At 43.3% G+C, this 17,550-nt stretch overlaps 1 protein-coding gene across 2 annotated transcripts; it reads left to right on the forward strand.

Moving 5' to 3' along the window:
* Nucleotides 1-3,893: 3,893 nt before the first annotated feature.
* TRIM68 (tripartite motif containing 68) lies at nucleotides 3,894-16,737 on the forward strand. 2 transcript variants are annotated; one of them, XM_043905805.1, is made up of 7 exons: nucleotides 3,894-3,962; nucleotides 6,615-7,096; nucleotides 8,696-8,791; nucleotides 12,820-13,080; nucleotides 13,528-13,550; nucleotides 14,126-14,226; nucleotides 14,430-16,737. In XM_043905805.1, exons 2-7 carry the CDS (start codon nucleotides 6,671-6,673, stop codon nucleotides 14,978-14,980), a joined length of 1,458 nt encoding a protein of 485 aa, XP_043761740.1. In that variant the 5' UTR covers nucleotides 3,894-3,962; nucleotides 6,615-6,670; the 3' UTR covers nucleotides 14,981-16,737. The 2 variants fall into 2 exon arrangements, with proteins under 2 accessions (XP_043761740.1, XP_043761739.1); XM_043905804.1 differs by having other exon boundaries at nucleotides 3,895-4,084.
* The last annotated feature ends 813 nt before the right edge of the window (nucleotides 16,738-17,550 follow it).

The following is a 17,550-nucleotide window of genomic DNA, read 5'->3' on the forward strand; positions in this document are numbered from 1 at the left end:
AGAGCACCTGTTGTCTCTCTGCCCAACGTTCTGGGAGAACCTCTCAAGTTGACCATGCATAGCTCTTTGTTTTTCAGCAAATATACAGACTTGGGCAAGAAAAGGTAAAAGACATGGAGGAAAAATACAGGCATTCCAGAAGGAAGAGAAGCAAGGGATGGAGAAGACAGAGTAAAATCAATAATCAAGGAAATACCTTGAAGAAAATTCCCCAAAGCCCAAAACCTCTCTTAAGATATTCCATGTTCATTCAGTCATAAAAGATATATACTTAATTTCAGATGAAATTCCTAAATTCCAATAAAAAATAAACTATCCTGTATGCATCTAGATAGATATGCCTACAAAGTAATGCCAAGTTATACCAACTAGCATGTAAGTTCCACAAAGGCATTTTTCTATTTTGTCCACTGATATATTGCTGATCACTTGAAAGAGTACTATTATATAGTAGACACTCAATAAATAGTCATGGATGAATTAGCTAGCATTAAGGAATCAATCTCTACCTGAGGTTATGAAAATATTCTTTTGTTTTGGGAAGTTTGTTTTGACTTTTATTGTTATATCTACAATACACATGTGAGTAGTATGATGTTAGGGTTCATGTTTCATTTTTTCCATATGGGTATTTGGTGTTTCCAGTACCATTTATTAAAAATATCCTTCTTTCCTCATTGCGCCATAGTACTACCTTTGTCATTTAACAATTGGTCATATATGAGCAGGTGCACGTCTGGGCTTTTATTTCTATTCAATGGCCCACTGGTACCCTGCACCAATATCACACTTTCATAATTACTATGATAACATAGAGAAATTAATTGAGAATTGTCTTAGCAGATAATCTGACTTGTCTTAGTTTGAGTGCCCCAGAAACAAACTGGAAACATGAATCCGAGCTCAAGTAGTTCCCAAGACAAAATAGTAGGAGTGGTGGGAATGAGAAAGGGAAGGAAAGGAAGTCAATAAAGTATGTATTATCAAGCAGGTTATCACCTGCTTTCTTATCACCATGGAAAGCTGGGACTCAATTCCCTGTCACTCCTCTCCCTTAGCACAGATAGAGCCTATTCCACAGTGAGTCATTCAACTTGTCCTGGTTCACCTTGGATTAAGGCAGAGGGTTGGTATCTGTAGTTACAATCATGGGATGTATCCAAGACAGAGCATCACCTGAACACCTGTCTGCCTCTCACAGCAAACAAAGCACCCTGATGGATGCCAGGAAGGAGAGCTGCTGTCTCTGTGCAGTGGGTTGGTCTGTCTTCAGAACTGCTCCGTCCAGCTTTCTCCTAGTGAACACAAACCCCCGTCCCCAGCAACACTAATGTGTCCTTTTGCCGGGGCCCTTGAGAGTCAGTCATAGTCATGAAAAACTTGCCAAGTTACAAATGAAAAGGATCTTCCCTTTAACTGTTTTAACTTTACAGGAGCTCCAGACAAGTACCATTGACTCTTGAACAACACAAGTTTGAATTGTGTGGGTTCACTTACATGAGGATGCTTTTCGATTAACATTAGAAAATGTTTTAGAGATTTGCAACAATTTGAAAAATTTCATAGGTGAGCCATGTAGCCTGGAAATACTGAAAAAATAAGACAAAGTTAGGTATATCATGAATGCATAAATTATATGTAGATACTAGTCTGTCCTTACATAGACATAAGGTGAGTAATATTTAATATAAAATAATGTGTTCGTTTCCTTGCTATTTCATAACTTTGCTTTCAAAGTACTACATTACTGTACAGTATGTCTCTCTCTCTTAAATACAGAAATGTATATAAGCCTATCATCACAGGTAAGTAGTTTTATAAAACATGAAGTGATTTCCAATACTGTATTATTAATATGACTATAATACTGTATGCTATGAAAATTTTATAACCGTTCATTAGTGTATAGGCTACAGTGAAGCAATCATATCAATTACACCAGTCTACCAAAAAGCAATCATATTGCTGCTTCTTTGTTATCCATGCATGAATTGCTATCACTATAAATATTAATTTCTTTCTCATGTTATCTTTTGATTTTTATGTCTAATGTTAATATAATCTGTAACATCTACAGTGTTTTATATCATATAAGACAATACTGATGTAGGTGCATACTTGCTAAGTCACTTCAGTTGTGTCTGACTCTTTGCGACTCTAGGGACTGTAGCCCACCAGGCTCCTCTGTCCATGAGCTTCTCCAGGCAAGAATACTGGAGTGGGTTGCCATGCTCTCCTCCAGGGATCTGGACCGGCATCTCCTGTGACTCCTGCATTGCAGGTGGATTCTTTACCACTGAGTCACCAGAGAAGGCCACTGATGAAGGTACTAATAGATAATTCATCTTGTAAACAGATGTAAAGTTATGATGTCAATCAATATAGCATAGTAGAATAACTGCATTTTCTCCTCCTTATAACTTTAATAACATTTTTCTCTGATTTACTTTATCATAAGATTATAGTATATAATACTCACAAAATAGGTTAATAGTTTATGTTATTGATAAAACTTCAGGTCAACTATAGGCTACTAGCAATTAAAGTTTGGGGGAGTCAAAAATTATAAACAGATTTTTGACTGTACAGTTGGCCCCTGCAATGTTTAAAGGCCAACTTACAATCAATTTGATTTTGAGTTTCTTGAACAGAGTTCTGTGGCCTAAGGTTATAATTCCAGAACCCAGCATAAAGTATAAAAAGTGAATGCTCAAAAAATATTGAAAGTGTCCTGTTTCAATTAATCCATTTATTATTCTGTTAGGCAGCCATGTCTCCAGATCCAAGTGAGACGTACGGTACAGCTCAGACCTCAGCTATCTCTTTTCTTCTTTTTTTGTTCATGGCCTCATTAGTTTCATGAATTTTCTGGGCCTCACCCTTCAGAATTTAAACCACGTCCTGAGCGCTGACACTGGCATTAAGATCCACAGAGTCTCTTAGTCCCAACAAGAAAATCATTTTGAACTAAGCTTCAGTTGGAGGCTTTCCTGGTTATTTTCAATGCAAACAGGGTGTGCCTTTATTTGCTTATACAGTAAACAATGAAGTATCAGGAAAAGGACAAGGTGCAGAGACTACAAAGAAATCATCGCCTTAAGTAGCAGCCTGTGTGTTTCTGTGAGGGTCTAGCACCCCCTGTTTAAATTTTTTTTTTTACAATTTCTATAGCAGTTTTGAAAGAGGAATTCCACTTACACTCCACCAGTTCCCACCATCTGTTTCTAATTCTAAAGCGGGGTTGTGGCAATAGTGATGAGAGGCTGCCTGCTGAAGTACTGAAGGATAAGAGCTTGCCAGGAAAACCCAGGGTTTTCTTATGAGAAACCATCTGGAGCCAGGAGAGGTCGCTCATCTTGCAGGAAACTATAAAGTCTACTGCATTATCAATGCCCAGCCCTGCACTAAATTGGGTCACAGAACCAAACCTGGTTGATCTCATAGGGTGCTGAAGTTAATGTAGAAAACTGGCTAAGGAATATTATTAGGTCCAGGGCTACCGCCTGAAAGGAACAAGGTTCGCCCAGAAGAACCACTAGTCCTCCATTGCGGAAGCCTAAGACGCACGGGGTTCTTTAGCCTGAGGGCTAGCTGGGCTTCTGCTACTGCCTAGCCTGAACGGCCTCATCCTGGAGTCTCACCCCTTCGACCCGTTCTCGACTGACTCCTGGGCCCTTCTACAGTTTAAAGGGTTCTGAGTAGGGGAAGGGGCCAGAAAAACAGAAAATAGGCCGTCTGGGCGAAAGGTGGGCGCAGCCCCGTCCCCTGCTCCGACTGGCTAGGGTTGTCCCGATCCCTATCTGTGATTGGCTGCTTCCGCAAAGATGCCGGCGGGGCGGATCCTGACGCCAGGTCCTGCACGCCATTCATTGGCTCCTTCCTTGTGGGCGGGGCCTCAGGGCGCTGCGGGAAAGGCGGCCGAGGAGGTGGACGCTGCTGGGGTCTTCGTCTCCGGGCCAGCGGTAAGTGCCGCTCTGGCGGGGCCAAGCGCTTCGGACGCTGCGGAGACTCGACCATGGGAACCAACTGGGCGTCTCCATTTTCAGTTTCCGCCTCGGGGCCCTAGTTCCGGCTGACGAGGGAGGTGGGTAGACAACTGTGCCTCTTCAGAGGTCCTGCAAGCGATCAGCCTTACTCTGCCCTCACCCGCCCCGTGCCCTGGGGCTCTGCCTGGCATCCTGTGCCCGGAAGTTACCATCCCCCTCTGCTCCCGAATCGCGGAGGTCACCGCATCCCCACCTCCCTCTCTGGCCCCACCTCTCGAGTCTTTTTCAGGCTCCGCCCCCTTCCCCCTCAAACGCCTTTCCTTGAGGGCCCGGGGCTCTGCCAAACGCAAGGTTGAAGCAATTAAACTTTTGATAATTAAGGTTTTGTCCGAGGAATTTGTGTAAAATAAAAAAAAATAATAAGGCAATAGTTACTATCCCTAAATCCTTTTTTGCAGAGACTTGCAGAGGCCATCACAACTTTTTTATGTTTAGAGCTTTTTATGTCTCTCTAAATAATATTCTTCCATCCTATTTTCTTGATTTATCATTTTGGTATTTACCCGACTTCCCTTCTGCTACCATCTTCTCAGTTTTCAGTAACTATTTTTATTCATTTGTTGGTCCACTGTAGCTTTAAATCATAGATATCAATATCTGTTGTGTAGCTGGTATCTCTTGGTGCCCCCTCCGCTTTAGATGAGGTTGTTGACATTTCTTTCATATACAGCCTTCTATCAGCTGGACCTCAACATTTACATTTAATTCTCACGTATTCAAAAATATTTGAGCACTGTTTTTGGCCTTGAGGTTATGGTAGTAAACAGACTATGTCCCTATCCTCGTGAAACTTGTACTGTGGGAAGTAAGACACATACATGTCAAATGACATTCAGAGCAGGAATTTGGAGGTCATTTCAAGCTGGAGGGACAGGAGGAATCCGAGTGGAGTGGAATGAATGGACATGGGGGAGTCTGCAAGAAAGTGTGGAAGTTTCCCCTTTTGCTTGACAGGGCTGTTTCAGGGTCAAGAGGGAGCTTCCTGTTGGACTGAGGGCTGGGGAACCAGGATAGGCTGTTCGGTAGGTCAGTGACAGTAAGACAAGCTTTTATGATACTGATCCTACAGTGTGGTAGTATCAGTGGGAGGAGGAAAAGCAAGAGGCAAGGAGGCCAGTGAGAAGGCAAGACCTGCTGATTGCCTATAACAGTCGTTCAAAATCTACTTATTGCCCCACTTCTTCAGGAAGCCTTACTGAGCTACCCTAAACAACCATGATTTTTCTCTCCTCTTGAATTTTTATTATCCTTGAAGTTAGAGAGGTTAGATACTTTGCCCAGGATAGAATGATGGAGCCCAGGACCAAGCATCTGTAATATGAGAAGAGTAGAGTAATGATTTCTACTTAGGGTTATGAAATACATTGAGTCAGTTCATTTAGAATGCTCATAAGAGTGCCTGGCATATAGTGTATTCAAGGAGTGTTTGCTATTATTACTAATGTATAGTATGCTCTCAACTCCCTAACTAGTTGTAAAAGCATTTTGGGTTTAGGAGCTATTTTCGATGTCTAGGTCATGTATTTATTCAGCAGTACTGCTTGGCAGGCAGTATTTAGATCCTCAGGATACAATGGTGACTAAGACCATCAGGGCTCTTCCCTTTATAGACTAGCGGGTAATACACACTTGCACAGTGAACAAATACATATTGCCAACTGTACCAAGAGGCTACCACTGTTCCTTTGTACACACATAGAGCCTGGGCAGAAATCTCAGGCTTCTTGCTAGAGTAGTGAATTCATCAATAATGGGTTTAATTATCATCAAATGACCTTTGTTTTTATCTTCCAAGGGCTATTTGTCCATATCTGCTTCTAACATATCACTGAGGAGATTGTCTTGGCATCTTAGTGGATGTTAGTACTGGAAAAGTGGGCAGAGGTTTACAGAAGGTGGGGAAGTATTGTTGGTTTCCTTATACCTTATACTTCAGTGTGCATCACAAGAAAACAAAATGAGCTTATAGGCAATGGGCTTCTGGCATATTAACTTTTCTGCATCTTGACGTAAATACACACAGAAACATCCTGGAGAGTGAGGCTGGGGGTATTTCTGGCTTTAGTTTGGCTACTGAAACACCACATGGCTAAGTTCTCTTGAATTCACCCAAGTTCAAGAGGAATAGTGTTATTCTGCAGAGCATGATAGAAGTAGAGTGAGAATAGTCTGGCCAGTGAACCCCGAGGAGGTCAGAGATGATCAGGCAAATGGAAACTGAGAATTCTCAACATCCCAACTCTCAGGCACCCCCAGATGCCCCTTCTGTGATGTGAGAAACGTGACCCAATCAGATTCAGTTGGGAAGGCGAGTGCTTATTACACACGGTCCATAAAGGGAGCGGCTACTTACTCCAGTATTCTTGCTTGGGAAGTCCCAGGGGCAGCGGAGCCTGCCAGGCTACAGTCCATGGGGTCACAGAGAGTCAGACATAACTTGGTGACTAAACCACCACCATAAAAGACCCAAATGAGGCAGTTATTGTTTTCAGTCACTACCCATTCCTATCACTGCTCCCGCTGCTCTTCTGCTCCTTTTTCTCTTATTTGTGTTTGTTTCTTTCTCAGCCTTCAGTGCCTCCACCTGGTTTTGTTCATGTTCTGCGGAGGGTGTGGCAGGAACCATGGATCCCTCAGCACTGATGGAAGCTGTAGTAGAAGAAGTGGCCTGTCCCATCTGCATGACCTTCCTGAAGGAGCCTGTGAGCATCGACTGTGGCCACAGCTTCTGCCACAGCTGTCTCTCAGGACTCTGGGAGGTCCCAGGAGAATCCCAGAACTGGGGTTACTCGTGTCCCCTCTGCCGGGCTCCCATCCAGCCCAGGAACCTGCGGCCTAATTGGCAGCTGGCCAATGTTGTTGAAAAAGTCCGCCGGCTAGGGCTGCATCCAGGAATGGGGCTGAGGGGTGACGTGTGCGAGCCCCACAGAGAACAGCTGAAGATGTTCTGCAAAGAGGACGGCCTGATCATGTGCGAGGCCTGCAGCCGGTCCCCCGAGCATCAGGCCCACAATGTTGTGCCCATGGAGGATGTCGCCTGGGATTATAAGGTGAGAGATGGAGGCCAGCCCCTGTCCCCAATCCAGTTTCTCTTCTGCCCCTCACTTTGCTATCTCTAGATCAAGAACTTGAGAGGGAGCCCCAGAGACAAGATGAGAACTGATTCCTTTGACTTCTCACACCACCAGGTCCTGGGTGCCTGATCCAGTGAGCTGCACGTCTCCTTGCTTTTATGACCTTTCTTCCTTCCCTCCCACTTCCAAACCTACCCCCACCCCTTTCCTGATCCCACAGGCCTTAATGCCTAACCCAAACTTGCTTTCCTTACTGAGAATTTGAGGGAGACCAGTTTGGGTTAGATGGGGTTCTGGGTGCCTTGGATGAGATCATCAAGACTGTACCTATCAGAACCTGCAAACTCCTAGCAAAGCCACAAATAATCTTTCGATATCAGGTGAGTCACTTCAAACTCCTCATTTTATAGACAGACATGAAGGCTTGGAAATCTGAGATCATGATCATTGGTTTTAGAGCTAGAAAGGACCATGGCAGAGTCATTTAGGATTGAGTTAGATTGATCTCATGTTGGAGGGTCCCTTCTGACTTAAGTTAGTGAAAGGAAGATCAAAGACTAGAACTCAGGTCTTCTTTCTCCTTACCTAGTGCTCTTTCTCTTCTTACCTTTTATTTGTTGGCGGGCTTTTGGGAAAGCCATCTCTGACACACACACTGCTCCTTTTTTATAGTGATACTTCTTGACTTCTAACTTCTTTTTCCTTAGATGTCCATGCTGACATCTTAGCAGAATCATTATCCCAATGATTCTGTGATACATTGATCCTCTACTGGTCTTAATTCTTAAAGTTGAGATTAGAAGGTAAAAGTGTTAGATGAATCCCTGATTTGGCTGTTTTCTTCTGCAAAGAGAATTTCTGAAAAATAGTTTATTTTGTTTTGCAGGTGTTAGAATAGGGAGGCAATATCCCTTACACACAAGAATTAAAGAGCTAAGTTAAATCCCAGCCCAATCATTTACCAACTGAATAACTTTGGATAGGTCACTCTCTAAGCCTCAGTTTTATTGGTAAGTCTTTAATAAAATGGTTAATATTGTTATGAGATTACTTTATGCTTTCCAGTAGTAATCTCTTGCATTAGTATCTAAGATAGTACTCTTTTAACGTCCATATGAACCATGTAAGGATCTTGCAAAAATTCAGATTCTAATTCAGGGAGGTCTCGGGTGAAGCCCAAGGTCCTGCATTGCTAACAAGATCCCAGGTGATGCTGATGGGGCTGACACGCTTTGAATAACAATGTTTAGGAGGCTGTAGGATAACAAGGCAGGAAAGTGTGAAAAGAGGCACTCATAGGAAAAGTCCAAGGTACTTTTCTGGCAAGGTTGGAAACAGATCTTTTCTTCTACTTTACAGAAACTTAGAGACTGTGGGAGATTGAATGATTCTCGGATGGAAAGACCTTGGCTGTCATCCGGGCAGGAATCCTCTGTGGCTTCTCTTTTCTCCCAGCATCCGTTCTGGCCCATCCTCTGAGGGATGCTTGTTTTCCCATCACCTGCCAATTATCAGAAGCCTGGCAATCCAGGCAGGCTGCCCGAGGTGGCCTTATGAGGTTTTTATCTCTTTCAGTGGAAACTCCATGAGACTCTGGAACATCTGAGGAAAGAGCAGGAAGAGGCCTGGAAGCTGGAAGTTGGTGAGAGGAAACGAACTGCCAACTGGAAGGCAAGTTGCCCCCTGAGGAAAGGAGTCTGTATGGTCCCTGTGTTGTCCTGAAGCTGGCTTCCTCATGGCCCTCTCCTTATTCCTGTGAGGCAGAATGTGGGGTTTGAGGTCAGAAAACCTGGGGTCCTCATACCAGCTTTCTGTCCCAGGTATGCAGTTTTAAGCAAACCTTGGAACCACTTGCTTATAAGTTCCTTGAATGTGATGTAGGGAGAACCTCTGGGCTTACATCCTCATATGTGAGAGAGGAAAAGTGCACACCTCACGTGTACTTTAGCTCACAGAGGTATGACTTGTTTAATCCTTAGTAGAGTATAGTTTCTGTTTCTCTTTTCTCAGCTAGAGCATACTTACTAAAAGTTAAGTAATTAAAATATTGGAAAATCATCTTGGAAATAAATTCGAGGCCCGTAACTATCAAACTATCTCAATCAACGGGAGGTAACATTGAATCAATCTAAAACAGCATGAAGAATTGATATCACACCAGTAAGAAACAAAAGCAACTAACAGTGTAATTTTACACTGTCTTAGAGGCTTAAGGGTAATGCTTCTGAAAATAGAATATATTATTCTGAAAATGGAAAATAATATAGAACATAGAGTGCCAAGATAGTATCCTGAGCCCTACTGGGGTCAATAAGAGTTAGTAATAGGGACTAAGGAGCATGTCCTGGAGCTGTGAGAACAGGAAAGTAGGAAAAATATCCTTTATCTTTGCCTTTATAGTGCCTGGCACACAGTACCAAAGCAGTTCAGAGTGTGTGTATATGCACATGCCAGTGTCCTCAATCCTGGGTGGCCCTTATACGACCAGTATCTGTGCTGATTTCTTTTTTTGTTTTTTTCCAATTAGAGGATAGTTGCTTTACAATATTGTGTTGGTTTCTGCCATACATCAACATGAATCACCCATAGGTATACATATGTCCCCTCCCTCTTGAACCTCTCTCCTACTTCCCACCGTATCCCTCTGCTCACAGAGCACCAGATTGAGCTCCCTGCTTCATATAGCAAATTCCCACTGGCTATCTATTTTACACATGGTATGTATATGTTTCAATGCTGCTCTCTCACTTCATCCCACCCTTTTCTTCCGTGACCGTGTCCACCAGTCTGTTCTCTATGTCTGCATCTCCATTGCTGCCCTGCAGATAGGTTCATCACTACCATCTTTCTGGATTCCACATATATGCATTAATATATGATACTTGTTTTTCTCTTTCTGACTGACTTCACTCTGTATAATAGGCTCTAGGTTCATCCACCTCATTAGAACTGACTCAAATGTGTTCCTTTTTATGGCTGAGTAATATACCATTGTATATATGTACCATAACTTCTTTATTCATCTGTCAGTGAACATCTAGGTTGCTTCCATATCCTAGCTATTGTAAATAGTGCTACGATGAACATTGGGGTACATATGTCTTTTTCAGTTATGGTTTCCTTAAGAGTATATACCCAAAAAAAAAAAAAAAGAGTATATACCCAGTAGTGGGATTTTTGGGTCATTTGGTAGTTTTATTCGTAGTTTTTTTAAGGAATCTCCATATTCTTCTCTATAGTGGCTGTTATCATTCCCACCAACAGTGCAAGAGAGTTTCCCTTTTCTCCAGACCCCCTCCAGCATTTATTGTTTGTAGATTTTTTGATGGTGGCCATTCTGACAGATGTGAGGTGATACCTGATTGTTGTTTTGGTTGTATTTCTCTAATAATCAGCGATGTTGAGCATCTTTTTATGTGTTTCTTAGCCATCGTTGTGTCTTCTTTGGTGAAATGTCTGTTTAGGTCTTCTGCCCACTTTTTGGTTGGGTTGTTTTTCTGGTATTCAGCTGCATGAGCTGCTTGTATGTTTTGGAGATTAATCCTTTGTCAGTTGTTTCATTTGCTGTTATTTTCTCCCATTCCAAAGGTTGTCTTTTCACCTTGTTTATAGTTTCCTTTACTGTGCAAAAGCTTTTAAGTTTAATTAGAGTCCACTTGTTTATTTTTGTTTTTATTTCCATTACTCTAGAAAGTGGGTCTTTGAGGATCTTGCTGTGATTTATGTCAGAGTGTGTTCTGCCTGTGTTTTCCTCTAATAAGAGTTTCATAGTTTTATGTCTTACATTAAGGTCTTTTAATCCATTTTGAGTTTATCTTTGTGTATGGTGTTAGGAAGTATTCTGATTTCATTCTGTTACACACAGCTGCCTAATTTTCCTAGCACCACTTACTTGAAGAGACTATCTTTTCTCCATTGTATATTTTTGCCTCCTTTGTGCTAAGGTGCCCATGGGTGTGTAGATTTATCTCTGGGCTTTCTATCTGGTTCCATTGGTCTGTATTTCTGTTTTTGTACCAGTACTGTACTGTCTTGATGACTCGAGCTTTGTAGTATAATCTGAAGTCAGGAAGGTTGATTCCTCCAGCTCCATTCTTCTTTCTCAAGATTGCTTTGGCTATTTGGGGTCTTTTGTGTTTCCATACAAATTATGAAAATTTTTGTTCTAGTTCTGTGAAAACTATCATTGGTAGTTTGATAGGGATTGCGTTGAATCTGTAGACTGTTTTGGGCAGTATAATCATTTTCACAATATAGATAGATTCTGCCAATCCAAGAACATGGTATATCTCTCCATCTGTTTGTGTCATCTTTGATTTCTTTCATCAGTCTTACGGTTTTCTGCATACAGGTCTTTTGTCTCTTTAGGTAGGTTTATTCCTAGGTATTTTATTCTTTTTATTGCAATGGTGAATGGAAATGTTTCCTTAATTTATCTTTCTGATTCTTCATTGTTAGTGTATAAGAATGCAAGGGATTTCTATGTATTAATTTTATATCCTGCAACTTTACTATATTTATTGATTAGCACTTGTAATTTTCTTGTGGCATCTTTAGGGTTTTCTAGATATAGTATCATATCACCTGCAAACAGTTTTACTTCTTCTTTCCCAATCCGGATCCCTTTTATTTCTTTTTCTTTTTTGATTGTTGTGGCTAGAACTTCCAAAACTATGTTGAATAATAGTGGCAAGAGTGGCCATCCTTGTCTTGTTCCTGATGTTAGGTGAGATACTTTCAGTTTTTCACCATTAAGAATAATGGTTGCTATGGGTTTATCATATATGACCTTTATTATGTTCAGGTATGTTCCTTCTATACCTACTTTCTGGAGAGTTTTTATCATAAATGGGTGTTGAATTTTATCAAAAGCTTTCTCTGCATGTATTGAGATCATATGGTTTTTATCTTTCAGTTTGTTAATATGGTGTATCATATTGATTGATTTGCATCCCTGGGATAAAGCCCACTTGATCATAAATATGATCTTTCGAATGTGTTGTTGGATTCTAATGTGTGTTCACTAGAATTTTGTTGAGGATTTTTGCATCTATATTCATCAGTGACGTTGGCCTATAATTTGCTTTTTTTGTTGGCATCTTTGTTTGGTTTTAGTATCAGGATGATGGTGGCCTCACAGAATGAGTGGGAGTTTTTATTCCTCTTCAATTTTCTGGAAGAGTTTGAGCAGAATAGGTGTTAGCTGTTCTATAAACTTTTGGTAGTATTCACCTGTGAAGCCATCGGGCCCTGGCCTTTTGTTGGAAGATTTTTTATTACAGTTTTGATTTCTGTGCTTGTGGTTTATCTGTTGATATTTTCTGTTTCTTCCTGGTTCAGTTTTGGAAGGTTATACTTTTCTAAGAATTTGTCCATTTCTTCCAGGTTATCCATTTTATTGGTATACAGTTGCTTGTAGTAATCTCTTATGATCTTTTGTATTTTTATGTTGTCTGTTGTAATTTCCCCTTTTTCATTTCTAATTGTATTGATTTGAGTCTTCTCGCTTTTTTTCTTGATGTCTGGCTAATGGTTTGTGAGTTTTTGTTTATCTTCTCAAAGAACCAGCTTTTAGTTTTATTGATCTTTGCTACTGTCTCCATTTCTTTTTCGTTTATTTCTGCTCTGACCTTTATGATTTCTTTCCTTCTACTAACTTTTGGGGGTTTTTGTGCTGATTTCGGATCCTGGCTGTGCAGATACAGGTGGAAACCCGAAAGCAGAGCATCATATGGGAGTTTGAGAAATATCGGAGATTACTAAAGAAAAAACAGCCACCGGGCCGGCGGTTGGAGGTGGAGGCTGCTGCAGCTCTGGCCAGCCTGGAGCAGGAGGAAGGGGAGACCATGCAGAAACTGGAGTTAAATCATGAGGCACTCATTCAGCAGAGCCGGGTCCTATGGAGGATGATCGCAGAGCTGGAAGAGAGGTCTCAGAGGCCTATCCGCTGGATGCTGCAGGTGAGGAGCAGATTTTCCTGGGAAGTCTGAGCCCGAGCTGAAGGTAGCCTGGCATTCTGAGAGAGGGGATTACCTAGTCTTCAGTAGGGCCCATCAGCACTCGGCCAGCCAGCACGGATCTTGTTACCCACCACCAGTACCGGTTTGTTCCCATACCCTGGTCTGGTGAATGGCCTCGCAGCCTCCTAGATGGGCATTGTTTGGGCAGCTCTTGCCTCATACCTATTCCTCCCCTCCGGCCAGAGTGTTGGGATGGAGCCCGAGGTCGGCCAGTCTGGCAAGAGGACTAGGTCTGCCCTGCCCACTCCTGTAGGCTCCTTCCCTCTACCCCGGCATGCCTCCTCTCCAGCTCTCTGCCTCCCTCTCCATAGAGAGACCTCTGTGTCTGTCTGGTCCCTTTGAGAAATAGGGCATACTCATGTGCTGTCTTTCTTTTTCTCCTTCCAGGGTATTCAGGAAGTCTTAAACAGGTATGTTTCTGTCTTTGGGATAGTGGGGCCTGGCCAGAGCTAGAAATGGGGAAGGAAGGTAGACCAGGTACCTACAGAAAAGTGGGTGCTGGTCTGTAAACTTCTCCCTGTTCTGTTGTATTGGATAAAGAAGCTTTGAACATCTTTCTTTTTTTAATTTGTATTGTTACTTGGTCAAATTCATTTCAACCATTACCAGTAAGAATTTCAGTGAGAGCTATAACATGTGTGGTGGCCTGAGCAGGTGGCCCAAGGAGAGGGAGTGCCTGCAGGTGTCTGCATGATCGTTGGTCCTCTGAGTCTGTGTACCAGCCCTTCTCTGCTGTGCACCTCTGCCTCTCCCAATGTCAGAGTCATACCTAACCCTTCCCATGGCCCAGGAATGTGATTATCTCTCTGTGCCATAGACTATTCAGCCCAATCAAATAATTATCACCTCCTTGCTCTGCCTGCTGTTGTGAGGAGGGGCAGCTCACTGACCCCATCCCTGGCCAAGCCCCCTTTCTGTACTAAGGGAAGGCCCCACCCTTGGCAGAGCCAGGACTTCTGACCCCAAGGTCTTCCCCATCTACCAGGAGCAAGTCCTGGCGTCTGCAGAGGCCAGAACCAGTCTCCCTGGAGCTGAAGACAGACTGCCGTGTGCTGGGGCTCAGAGAGATCCTGAAGACATATGCAGGTAATGAGCGCAAGGCAGAATTGCGGTGAGTGGGGAGTGGGACCCCTCCCCGAGGAATGAAATCTCCCAGTGCCCTCTGGATGCCCCATCTGTCCTCACCCTCACCCGTCATGGAGGAAACCCGTGGCTGTATCTGTCACAGAGCGGTCACCCAGGCCCCCTCCCTCTGTGTCAGGGCGCCAACCAAGACCTTTTTTCCTCAGCGGATGTGCGGCTGGATCCAGACACTGCCTACTCTCGCCTCGTCGTGTCTGAGGACAGGAAATGTGTGCGCTATGGAGACACCAAGCAGAAGCTGCCCGACAACCCTGAAAGGTTTTACCGCTACAACATTGTCCTGGGCAGTCAGTGCCTCTCCTCCGGCCGGCACTACTGGGAGGTGGAGGTGGGCGACAGGTCCGAATGGGGCCTGGGCGTGTGTAAGGAGAACGTCGACCGGAAGGAGGTGGTCTTCTTATCCCCCCACTATGGATTCTGGGTGATCAGGCTGAGGAAGGGCAGTGAGTACCGGGCAGGCACTGACGAGTACCCCCTCCTGTCCTTGCCCGTCCCTCCCCGCCGGGTGGGAGTCTTCCTGGATTATGAGGCTCATGACATCTCCTTCTACAACGTGACTGACAACGGCTCCCACATTTTCACTTTCCCCCACTACCCCTTCCCTGGGCGCCTCCTGCCCTATTTCAGCCCTTGCTACAGCATTGGAGCCAACAACACCGCTCCCCTGGCCATCTGCTCTCTGGACGGGGAGGACTAAGAGAGCCACCGTTTTAGCCAGAGGCCTCGGAGTGTCACCTGGCCCGCAGGGGCCTGAAGGGAGGACCCTGCCCCTGGTGAGGTGATCCTGCCCAGAGAACTGAACTGAGCCTGGAATGCAGGGATTCCACTGCATGACCCAGTGGTCTCACTCCTGGGCCAATGTCTCCCACTAAGCCACTCATGTTAAAAAGCCAAGGCTTGGCCAGAGGAGCATGACACTCCTGTGGGAAATACAACATGGCTTTTGGTGAGGATCAGGGTGGTCCTAAGGATCAGGACAGTCCTTTCTGCAGGTCACACCCCTTGTCCACATCTGTGTCAAGGCCATAAATCAGGATAATAAAGTAGATCTGACCTTCAGGAAACCCACTGGGTCAGGTTTACCAATAACCAGAAGAATCCTGTCTGTGTCCAGAGCTGGTTACTATGCCAACACCAGCAGGAGGATGCTTCACCTGAGGTTTGCCACCTCTGAGCACCCATGTTTGACCCCAGCACTCTGACTTCCCAGCTGGAGAAATGTGTCACTGACTGCCCAGATCACCCACAGTGGCTGTCCCCTCTGAGCACAACCTGGGCGAGTCACTGTCTCAGACTCTAAGCATACCTGTGTCCTAGTCCTGCCCTTTTCTCTAAATAGCAGGATCAGAAATCTATGAACCTTTGTTTCTATTTTCACTTCATGGGTGAAGATACTGAAATGGCCTTAATCCAGCTAGTTATTTCTCACAGAGCTGTGGAGAGAAGAGTACATAGATTATAAGGTATTTCTCATGTTCAAATGAAACAAAGTTGATGAACTCGCTTCTCAGGTCACACATCTGCATATCATTCATTACATTCAGGTCTGAACATCCCAGTCTTTGAAAGATTTTAAGTGTCCTAAATGGGAAAATGGGTGTAGTAACTGCATCCTCTCCTACCTCACAGAGTCGTTGTGAAGATCTCAGATCCATCCTGAACGTTTGTTCCTTTCTCAGGGACAAGGAAGGCAAGCCATGGATTTTGCCTGTGGTGACCTTCCCATCTTGCCTTTTCCCAGCATCTTTGCAGCACTGCCTTAGTTTCCTAGCGCCTCTTCTGACAGTCCTGCCCTTCAATAGAAAGATGCCCTGCCTGGCAAACTTCAGGCCACGGTAATATATTCAGCATCGATATGTGTTTGTCTTTGGATTAGAACAGGGACTGTGACATCAGGGTAGAGACTGGAAATAATACAAAGGAAAATGTAAAACAAATGCACTGAAAGGAAGGCTCACCCATAATCTCCTTGGGCAAAAATGTGGATCTTTGTATGTCACCAAGGGAACGTTCATAGTTCTAGTAACTACATAATATTCTGCCTTTGTCTCTCTAAATCTGTGACAAATGATAGAAAACAGAAGGAAAGCGTGGGGATAAAGAATAGGACTAGGCACAAAAAGCTATATATTATAATGAAGGTGAATTAAGACTATATCTGGGCTATTGTTGTGTGTGGTGAAAATAATTCATTACAGGTCTTCAGAGTATGAAGTGGGAACAGTTGTGCTGGAATCAAACTGCGAGGCAAGCGTATGAAAACTGTGGGCTTTGCCTGTTTCAGGGGCTACAGTATACATGTATTGTCACGTTGATGCTGTGTAACACAACCTCTGATGTAGTTTAAGCTTGAAGGTGGTGACTGTTGAGTTAGGATTGGGCAGCAAAGTAGACACGGGTTAGGTATATGCAGAAGTAACATAATTCCTATAATAAAGAATAGTATAAATTGTCTTTCTGATGTCATTGTATTGGTTGTTCACATGTAAATGAGGTGAAACAGGCCAACGTGGAGAAATAAGCTCATTCTACCCACCATGCTTCCAAGTTGCTCCTTGAGCGCTAGCAGCAGAGTGGGAGAACTTTCCATCATCTGCCTGGAAGGGAATGAACTGGTAAGTCACACACCTGGTCCTGGCAAAGGGTTGAGCTGATCTACATGAGAAGGACCTTGTCTGTGTGTGTATAGGGGGGCTGGGCAGGGGAATTCCCTGGGTAAGTGTGAGTATAGACTTGAGAAATAGAATGTAGGAAATAGAATGTAGGAAGTGCTTCCAGTTATGTCCCTGGAAACTTCTCAGAGAGGCTAGGGGCTGAAATGCTGTTGTTCTTTAATGATGGTTTTCTTAAGACAAACATTGGAAGTTTCCTAGAAAAAGAATTGCTGGGTGAGTTCAGTCAAACTTAGGAAGAAATAAGGAGTAGAATGTGTTCATTTGTAATGTGCTCTTTGGACTATTATTTTGTTTCCGTTTTTATATTTATAAGCTCATTTGGGTGCCATGGTTACATGTTAGAAGAATAACAAGGTTAAACATACTGTGTTAATCATAATGTCTGATTTTTAAGACCAGGCAAGATAAAAGGTCTTAAGTGTATGACAATCCTTGTCTCTAGGGTAGTTTCTGACAATAATCTTCTAAGAATAAGAATCTTATTTGTTCAGTTCACCATTGTAGCTCCATTCTGGCACTGAGTATGTTTTTGTAAATATTTAAGTTCAGTGAATTTTCTTTTATATACCTAGAATCAAAACAAAAGTAAACT

The sequence above is a fragment of the Cervus elaphus genome, chromosome 1, assembly GCF_910594005.1.
Source record: "Cervus elaphus chromosome 1, mCerEla1.1, whole genome shotgun sequence".
Lineage (NCBI taxonomy): Eukaryota > Metazoa > Chordata > Mammalia > Artiodactyla > Cervidae > Cervus > Cervus elaphus.

Excerpts from the sequence above, each read along its gene's own strand:
- TRIM68 (XM_043905805.1), top strand. The coding sequence starts at position 6,671 with ATGGATCCCTCAGCACTGATGGAAGCTGTAGTAGAAGAAGTGGCCTGT. Across the intron at positions 8,792-12,819 it reads AACGAACTGCCAACTGGAAG|ATACAGGTGGAAACCCGAAA; the intron begins GCAAGTTGCCCC and ends CTGGCTGTGCAG. Across the intron at positions 13,551-14,125 it reads ATTCAGGAAGTCTTAAACAG|GAGCAAGTCCTGGCGTCTGC; the intron begins GTATGTTTCTGT and ends CCCATCTACCAG.